Here is a 9,891-nt window from a genome sequence, read left to right as displayed (position 1 = left end):
TTTCAGCATAGAGGAGCCATCTTCAGCTTGTCTTTCATCTGTCACAACAGCAGAGATCAGTACTAGGTCATTATTTAAAAATCATGCTCCACACCCCCAAAGCCCCCAGCCACTTCTTAACATGTAGCAAAGCCCGGTTCAACAGAGGCTTCGGGCAGGTAGGTCTGCAACTGCAACTTCCCCTACGGGACCTGGTCTGAACGGGTGACTTGATGTGAACTAACAGCTCAGCTGTTTGAACATGGGCTAGGGACCTCAGTGGAGACCGAGGCCGCTGTGCTCTAATGCCCCTCAGGCGTGTGATGTGCGCCAGCTGCCCCCCTCAGTAAACATCAGTGGCACATTCATTCACACACACACACACACACACACACACACACACACACACACACACACACACACACACACACACAAGGGCCGTTAACCAGGCACACACATTTTCACAGATGATAAAAACAACCCCATTCACACATGCACAAAAGAGGACCCAAACAGAGAAACATCTCAGCGTGCAGGCACTTACACAGTCTTTCATGCTTCCTCACTTACACAATCACACATATACAAATTAGACAGACAAGGCTCGCCGCAGTCAACCTACAGAGTAATTCACAAAACAAGCCGGGATCATACAGCACACACACAATATGGAATTGAATTCATTACATATTTGCATTTTCAGTATTTCATGCTCTGTTGCCTGTTTGATTTCCATTAGGGCCTTTTTTCCATCCCTCACACTTGCTGTTTCAAGCCAACTTATAAAGCATCAGTACAGCTGACAACCGCTATTTGAAATTCAGATTTTAGTAACACCAGCAAGTCCCTTGTTTCTATTCAAAAAGTAGATTAGATGTGATTCAAGATGAGTGTCAGATGTACCCCAAAAAGTGTGCAGGAAGAGAGCTATGTTAAAAAAGCAAACTGGAGATATTAAACACCCCGAAATCCTCATGAGTTGAAGGAAGTGGATGTAAACTAAGAAAAAAAAAAAAAATAATAAGAGTATGGCACAGATAATAAACAGAGGCAGACCAAAAGGGCAGGCAAATCTGAATTCGCATTCTACCACAATGCTGTGCTTCTAAAACTCCCTTTCAGCAGACACAGGACACAGCCCACACACACAAATAATAAGCAAACCAGCAGTCGTGCAGTATGCATACTTGCATACTGAGACAGCATAACAAATAGTGATCTCAAAAGCTCTCCAGTATACAAAATGCAAACCACTCTCCAAGTGAAAGCAGTGACAACAGTGTGCCACATGCAGTGTGAGTCACCAGAGAACTGGCAAAATGTAACATGAAAATAACCTGCAGACAAGCCAGCACTGTAAAACTGCACACTTGATACATGCCTCCTTGTAGCCACAAGAATCTGTAACTCTCATTGTGCTGCTACACTGTAGCATTACGTTACTGATCACCTAGTCCACATCCCTAGGGATGAAAACAAGACCAAGAGTCTAGCAGTCTAGCTGTGAGGCTGCACTTAAGAACAGTGGTATAACATATAACATGCTGATGTTCAGCTGGTATGTTTACCATGTTCACCACTTTGTTTAAAATGTTAGCATGCTAACATTTGATAATTTTCACATGTTCAGCAAAGTTAATACAATTCATCCTCAGAGGAACATGACTATCGTGGCGCTAGAGGCAAATTCAAGAGATCACAAAAGTCATGATGATTAATCCTCTGGGCACCAAATTTCATAGCAATCAATCCAATAGTTGTGGATCATTTCCGTCTGGACCAAAAGGTGAGCAGACCAAGCAATATTGCCATCCCTGCTGATAGTGTGTGACTTCAAATGAGTTAGGACCACTGCCAAATACTCAGTTATAAGAGTTTTTTTGCAGCTACGTTAGCAGTTTGCAGTCCCTACAGGTTTTAGTGTTTTTAATGCACCTGTTGCTCTTGTATGATGTATACCTTCGTGCACAGCACAATACTCTAGCAGTTGGCGCCTGTGTGTCAATGTCAAGTAACTATTTCCTGCATATTCACACTACTTTGCATTTAATGTGATTCTCAGTTGCACAAACACATCGCAAACACTAAGTGGTTCAATCTCCATCACAGCCACACTCACATCCTCTCACATGGCATCACTATGCAGAAAACGCTCAAAATCCTCTTTGCTTCTCCATGTAATAACCGCGCGTCCTTGGCTCTCAAACTGACCCCCCCCCCCCCACACACACACACATCTCCAACAGTGTCTGATTGATTCAGGCTGGACAGTTAGTGGATTTCTATCATCTAATGCAAGCTGTGAGTGCTTCTCTTTTGTCCCGCTGTTTGAGCAACTGTCAGCCCCCGCGTCTTTATCTACTTCTAATAACGTTTCAGGCAGCCGGCAATCTCCTTGGCTTGTCCTCTTACTACCACACATGCTGAATGCACTTTTGCTGCCGCCTTTTGAGTGCTTGAGCAAAAATCAGGCCAACTTAGAGTATTGGTATGCCGCCCATACATTTTGATGTTTTGCTGGGTGGTTTTGCACAGTGAATTTTTGATAGGGATCTATTACCAGTAGGTATGCTGTAACTGCTGAGTTGATTTGGAATTTATGTGCCATGTATGCTGAGAGATGTTTTTACACAGTTTTGGCTCTGAAAGGGAAATGGGCGTCAGTAAGAGGGCACCTTCGATAAATCAATAACACAAATAACAGGATGCTTAAAACTGGCAAGCGCCTTTATTTTCATTCAACATTACAAAAAGAAAGAAGCTATTTACAATTATTTTGAATTTGTCATTCTTTATTATTCTCTGTTGATGACCGCGGATGATCAGTAGTAGTCCTCCGGGTCCGCCTTCTCCCCCTGATTCTGAATCTGCTGCTGCTTCTTGTACAAATCAGCGATCTGCAGAGACACGGAAAGATGGACAGAGGTGGAGAGGAAGTGAGATATGAGTGAGAGGTAAAGCGGGAGGGGAGAAGGTTCACATGAGAGCATGCATGAAAGAGAGAGGAGGGAAGGAGAGAGGGAGGGGGAGAAGATCATGAAGTCAGGTCAGTAACATGAGGAGGAAAAGCTAAAAATAACAGTTTGATTATTCATAACCCGGGTTTGATTATTCATATCCCGGGGCTTTGAAGTCGGTGACTCCCAGCTGGTGACTGGGAGACAGAGGTTGTGTTCACTTGAGATCATCAGGGTTTGGGGGCGAGGGGGTGGAAGGCGGGACAATGAATAATGTGTGAACAGCAGGCCCACCCAGAATCAGCAGTACCACTACAGCAGGGTGGCACAGTGAGGAGGAAAACAATGAAACATCACATTTTTTCTCCAACACAGGATCAAGGTAAAGCTTTGATTCTCAGCTTGAATCTGACTGGGTCCAGCCTGCGCAGCCTCCATGTTTTCCTAATTCTTTCTGACTTGAATGAGGTCTGGTTACATTTAAAATGTTGGCTAATAAAAAAAATAAAAATAAATAAATAATCACAGAATGTGAAACTGTGTGTCGTGATAACGAGCGTGTGCATCCTCACAGATAATAACTGACGGAGGTGTCATTTAAATGCAGCTGATGTTCACACCTGACTCCACAGTTAACAGATGGCTGTTAATTCCAGTCAGTAAACATTCACATTATAATATAATTCAGACGATGGTTTTGATGTACAGAAAATCCCTTGCTTTGGTGTGATGTTTTGGCCTTATCAAAACTCTAAACTTATGTGAGAATGTGCAGTTCCACAACAATGAGCAATGCTTGCGTGATACCTGGGCTTGGATTCGGTTGTCAGTCAGAGTTTGTACATCCAGGGCAACGTTTGAGGCTGGCGAGCGGGTCTTAAAATTTTTAGTAGAGAATCAAACTGAAAAACGGTAGCCTGGTGTCTGACAAACTGGTAGACAGTGAACACGTTTACAAACCAAAGCTGAACGTTTGCAGCTTTTTGTCTGGCTGCTGGTGGTTGTGCCACTGATGGACTGATACTCATTTTTATTGCAAAACAATAAATAAAACAAAAATGCTAAACGTTCCCTAGTTACAGATTAGCAATTGTGAGAATTTGTTGCTTTTTTGTTACATGTGATAACATACTGAATATCTATCTAAAAAAAAAAGAGGCAATTTGAAGATTTCACCTTGGATTTAAGGATATAGTGATCAACATTGTTCCTCTTTTTAACAGACGTGTTCCAGACTAAGTGATGAATCAATTAGTCGAGAACATAATTGGCAGATTAATTGATTATGAAAATAATTAAAGAGTCTCAGCATCTACAGCATCACCTACATTAGATTAACGGAAGGGAAATATTTTGCTGTAATCAGATCATCACAAGGGTCAGCTGACGATAAGTTCAGCAATACTCAACTGTGTGGTGCTACAGCTTGAGTGTTGAACAAATTTTCTAGAACACATTTGAGTTTTGTTAGTGCACAACAACAAGTTTTTCTAGTTCCTATGGATTAGGGACCGTACATATTGCTGTAGGCTAAACAAAACATTAATCTGTTGGTTACTACTAGAAGGTTTATCAACATGTAATATGTAAGGCTGTAAGTGAAGATTACTTTTTATGTTTATAATCTAGCAATTATTTCTGATTGATCATTTCATCTATAAAATATCACAAAATCGTGAAAAATCCTCAGCAGAACCAACTTTGCAGACTAATCGATAATGAGAACAATTCAGCATAGTTAGTATGTACGAAGAATTTTAGACTAGAGTTGTTTCACTCTTTATATTTCATGAGAACTTGAAGAGGTCAATTTCAGCAGCCTCTCCAGAAAGAGGTGACCAATTAGTCTGTATAAGGTATATCACATACAATAACATAGTGATGTGTGCATTGACTTTTAATTCAGGTTGGTTGGGTTGAATCATAAATAAATTATATGCCAGTGGTCAGCAGGGCAGGTCATAGAGAAGCAAGTTAACAATTTTAGAATAAATAAATATATCTTAAATCACTGATATTTAATTTACGTCTTTGGCAAAACTGCGGTGGTGCCACGTGTGGCGGTCATGCATATCCACAGCTAAAATACGAGAAAATCCAGTGATTAAGAAACAAAGGTTTTATGTTAAACAGAATCACAGGTTGTTGTATTTGGTGTTGGTAATTGAGTATGTGTTTCTTCAGGTGTAGGTACAGCTGACCTGCACATCTCAACTGTACAATATAATTCACTGTTTGCTGCCTCACAATATATTACCCAGACACCAACACCGCAGTCCAGAAGTGCTGCAGTACCTGACTGTTATACAGCTTTGTTCAGTGTGCAGTGGGGAGGCCACGACATAAACCAATGCCAGTATAAACGAAGACTGTCCTTGCAGTGCCATTCACCCTTGAAATTTTACAGGACAGCTCTTGTGAGATGACCATGAGGACGACGCATCATCTCTATGCAGCTCTTCAAGTAATATGACCAAACAAACATATGATTGAATTTTTACTGGCTCACATCCATTATTATATTGCACAAGACCAACTTGACTTCCTGGGCCTCCACACACGCTCTACAGTTAGTATTAGCTCAAAGGTCCAGTGCGTGCTATTAAGGAGGATCTATTGACAGAAATGCAATATAATATATGGAACTATGTTTTTAGTTTCGTCTAAAGACCTTACATTATGAACCGTTATGTTTTTATTACCTTAGAATGAGATATTTCTATCTGCGTACACTGCAAGTTCTCTTATATGGACGTCGCCATGTTGCGCTGCCATGTTTCTACAGTAGCCCAAACTGACAAACTGCACTATAGAGCGCATTTCCTCACCACGTTGAATACGTATGAAGTAGTAGTAGTAGTAGTAGTAGTAGGCTTGTTTATAAAAGTAAGAAGAGAAATGAAATTACAACAAATGGAGGCCCACACATATTATTTAGTACTTGAGCTGACAGAGCGTGACGGCCACCATAGCTTCTCCTTCACGCTTGGAAAGGGAGGGGTGAGCGCTGAGTGAGCCTTTGGTTGCAATTTGCAACCCTCACCACTAGATGCCACTAAAAACATACACATTGAACCTATAAGAATGCTTAAAATGTGACATTATTCTGCGATACTGATTTTACACCGCTGGTTTTACCATGTGGCAACCACCGAGGCTGAAAAACGGATGTTAAAATACCCAACTTTACTACAGAAATAATCATGTTTACAGCCTGGTACAAAAAAACTGTTTTAGTCTCCATAGCTAATTTTCATATAACTCCTCAGGCTCATATAGCTCAGGTGATCTGATGTACCTGAGCTCCGGTCGTGGCATCCTCGGGCTTCTTGTCGTCTCTGATCCGAAGGAAGCGGGGGAACCTCAGGGAAATGCCCTTTTCTGGATCAACCTGAGTGCAAACGAAAATGGTAACTCTTCACTGTCAGGCTCAATAATTTTTTTAAAAAACTATTAAAATATTCAGAACCCTTTCAGTTCCAGGACAAAAAACGGTGCTTTTGTTTTTTGGTTTTTTAAAACAACCTGATTTCTGGTGGATTACAGGTTTATGTAAACAATTTTGAAGGGGTCAAATATGATAGCTCACTGTAATCAAACCATTCAAAGTCAGTCATGAGGCTTTCAAGTTAAATTGATAGCAACTGGGGGGCTTACAACAGCATCATAACCAATAAACATAAAAAATTATTTAATTCTTTACAGTCTCTACCTTCATTAAGAAGAATGGGACACAACGAATCCTTGACAGGCACATGTTGCTTGGATCGTCGTAGCTTCACACAGGAGGAGGTTACAACCAAGAACAACAGCTAATTTTGCTTGTATGGACCAGGGCTATTGATATGCCAGTCTGGGTATGCATGTGTACTAACAGCACATTTATTGGTATCGTATGGGAATGCCCTTGTAAAATAGTATAGATGACTGGTAGCCAATTTCTCACACATGTGGTGTTACTAGTGATGACATTTCCCATAAAACATATGCCCTTTGAAGTCATTTCTTTTCTGGCCTTACACCACTGTTTCCACCAACTACTGAAGGAAGAAGCCGAAGCTACATAATGTTTCAAGCCTCAAAATAATTGGACAAATCTAACCTGGTGGTTGACCATATGTAGAGTGTAGATACTACTAATCCTCTCAGCAAAGGTCTCATTGGTTTACAAGTGTTAAAAAACGAAAGGGTGGTGCTTTTCATTGTAAATAAACTGTAATATTTGCAAGTGAATACCATTAAAACATAAAACTCTTCCCTTTCTTGCTAGAAAAGACATTTCCAGATAGAATTCTGCACTTTTATTTCAACTGTGGTTAAAATCAGAGTTGTAAACTGATGTTATGGCAAAGACTTTATGTGTACTATGGGACTGATTCCAGTATGCCGCCAAACTACAGATAATAAACATGTATCTGTTCCACTAAATCCAGCATCTTTTACAACATTTTTAATAACTCAATTAAGAGGCGCTAATTGTGACTTTTCATTGTAGGCAACAGACCATAACAGGCTGAATTTATCAGTGGGAACACATGGGGGGGGGGGGGGGGGGGGGGGCGCAGTTAACATGCTGAACTGACCATTCCCATGGCAGCCTTGTAGACGGGCGACAGTGACAGGTCTGCGCACTTCACCTCCCAAACCTGCACGGCGTCCAGCCACACATCGGGCTCTGCTGACTGGTCGACACGGTAATAGGCACGAGGCTTGGGCAGAATGTGCTCCTAGAGAACAGACATCACAAATTACATTAAATGTTTATTGCGTACTGCAAAAGAAAAGAAGCTTATCACAAGTTCCCAGAGCATAAAGTGATGTGACAAAACTCTAAAACATTTATGATACTATCAAACAGAGAAAAGCAGTAAATCCTCACATTTTGGAATATAAACACATAGTATATGTACTGTAGATGCATACAGACATGCACAATGTGAAAAATAGGTCAACACATTCACAGTGAACCTGATAAAGAGACAGTGACAGAGTGGCTTCGGTTGCCCTGCAGAATCCTGCCCCCGCCTCACAATCACGTCCCAGAAGACAGCACAGATTTTCAAACCCTCTCACATTCAAATGATACCTGCTTGCCTGAGGGGCAACACGAGAGGGTGATTTCCAAACCACATTATCATACACCCACATGAAAGATTTCACTCGAACACCATGATATACACGTTTTTATATTGACCTCTAAGGGGTGGGGTGGGGGTAGGATATAAAACCTTGTAGCTGAGCTCATGCTTCCACCCAAATGTCCCTGTTCTGCAAGCAAACTTCTAAAATATTTAACAGAGCCTTTCTAACTTTGACAAGCAATCATTCTGTCAGCGTAGGTGTCACACACAAAATGACAACCAGCTTGTTTTGGCAGAAAAAAAAAACAACCATTACAGCAAATGTGACTCCGAAACAGTGCAATGTTAACTAGACTGCCGCAGCGTCCACAGAACTGGGTCATAGTTAAGTAATGCTGGGAAAATAAGGCTTCAGCAGTAGTGGTGCTGGTTTTCTCACACATTATTTATACTGTAGGTATTCAAGTGACACTCTTTTACAGAGTGAATTACAATGAGTGAGCTGGTAGGCGTGTAGAGTCTTATAAAACATTGCTACTGATAGACACGAGTTAGCGATACACCTACTGTCAATTCTTCATTTGACAGGTCAGGCATCAGCTAGCCACGGCAGATCCACATTAAATCCAGACTCTTAGTCTTCACGGTCATGAAATACTAAACTATTTTACAAACCTGCTAGGACATTATTACGTGCAGGAGCCATTTCACTTAAACAATATACAAAAATATTAGTATTTCGAAGCATCCATAATGAGGGCAAGAGATTTAAATTTAAGGAGAGTCATTAAAATCAAGTACAGGTGTTACTGCTGGGGGGGAAGTTTTTGCAGACTATGCAGCAATAATAGTGAGCTAAAAAGGCGTGACTTCTTGCTTGGTGGAAAAACTGGAGATGTTATGACATCAAAAGCAACTCCCTCGTTAGCAGCCTCTCAGTGGCCACTTAAGTAAAGCAAATGGTCACTACAGAATGTCGCCTGAATGTGTACTTTCCAGTTTAATACATCTTGGGTCCATCCACTCTCCTGTAAAAGCCTTTGGCTTAAAGCACAAGGGGTTTATTTTCTCCTGTTCCTGGTGAAGTTTAAATGTGAAACATCGGTGCAGGAAATGCTGAGTTTTGCTTAACAGCACTCAGACAGGACATAATTAGTGAATGAAAAACTCAGCAGAGCAGCAGAGTGGTGAATATGACATGACTGTCATTGTGCTGATAGAAATGGTGGTGCGGAATGCTCACAATGCCAAATTTATCAAGGCCACTACTTCATAATTTATCGTATTTTCATTGTCTTGGCCACCATTTCTATTAGTTATAATAACATTGTATTCACCAAGTTAATATCTGAGATCTGGGAAAACAGTGACATTGCTTAAAAGATGTCCAGCAGGGCAACAAACAAGAGCAGAAAGGTTTCAAACAAACCCCCAAGATTAGCCACATTTAAACACCCATCACATGTAACAGACCGACTTCTTGGTTTTACTTTAACTGACTTGCTGTAGCTGTGTATTGTTGATATTTTGCACACCCTCTCTTTCAGTTTTACCTTCAAATAAAAGTTGATTCTCGCTTGTGGTATTTGCTGTGAGACTTTGTACTATCAATGCCGCAACATTCCCCAATCTCAGCTATTTACTTAGAGAGTACAATGTTACTACCATAACCAGCAGAAATGAAGGATAAAATGCCAAAATAAGGCCCATGTTCTGATAAACAGGAATGTCCTGGATTAATCGTTCGGGCTATAAAAATAGTGAATAATGTCCCACAATTTCTCAGAGCCGAATATGATGTCTTTATGTTGCTTGTTTTGTCAGATCAATACAAAAAAAATATTAAAGATAATCAGATTACTATCACAGAAGAC

General features: G+C 40.8%; 1 protein-coding gene across 1 annotated transcript in view; it reads right to left on the bottom strand.

Annotated features, from left to right (window-relative positions):
- Positions 1-2,685: 2,685 nt before the first annotated feature.
- lig1 (ligase I, DNA, ATP-dependent) overlaps positions 2,686-9,891 on the bottom strand; it is a 49,653-nt gene continuing 42,447 nt past the window's right edge. The window contains exons 25-27 of the mRNA XM_038717383.1: positions 7,520-7,663; positions 6,235-6,327; positions 2,686-2,876 (exon numbers count right to left, since the gene is read on the bottom strand). Of these exons, the coding sequence (XP_038573311.1) occupies positions 2,802-2,876; positions 6,235-6,327; positions 7,520-7,663 (312 nt within the window). The 3' untranslated portion in view covers positions 2,686-2,801. The remainder of the gene's footprint in view (positions 2,877-6,234; positions 6,328-7,519; positions 7,664-9,891) is intronic.

The sequence above is a fragment of the Micropterus salmoides genome, unplaced genomic scaffold, assembly GCF_014851395.1.
Source record: "Micropterus salmoides isolate LMB-PRFRI ecotype aquatic unplaced genomic scaffold, ASM1485139v1 Ms_hic_scaffold_14, whole genome shotgun sequence".
Lineage (NCBI taxonomy): Eukaryota > Metazoa > Chordata > Actinopteri > Centrarchiformes > Centrarchidae > Micropterus > Micropterus salmoides.
This window is presented reverse-complemented; position numbering and strand designations above follow the sequence as displayed.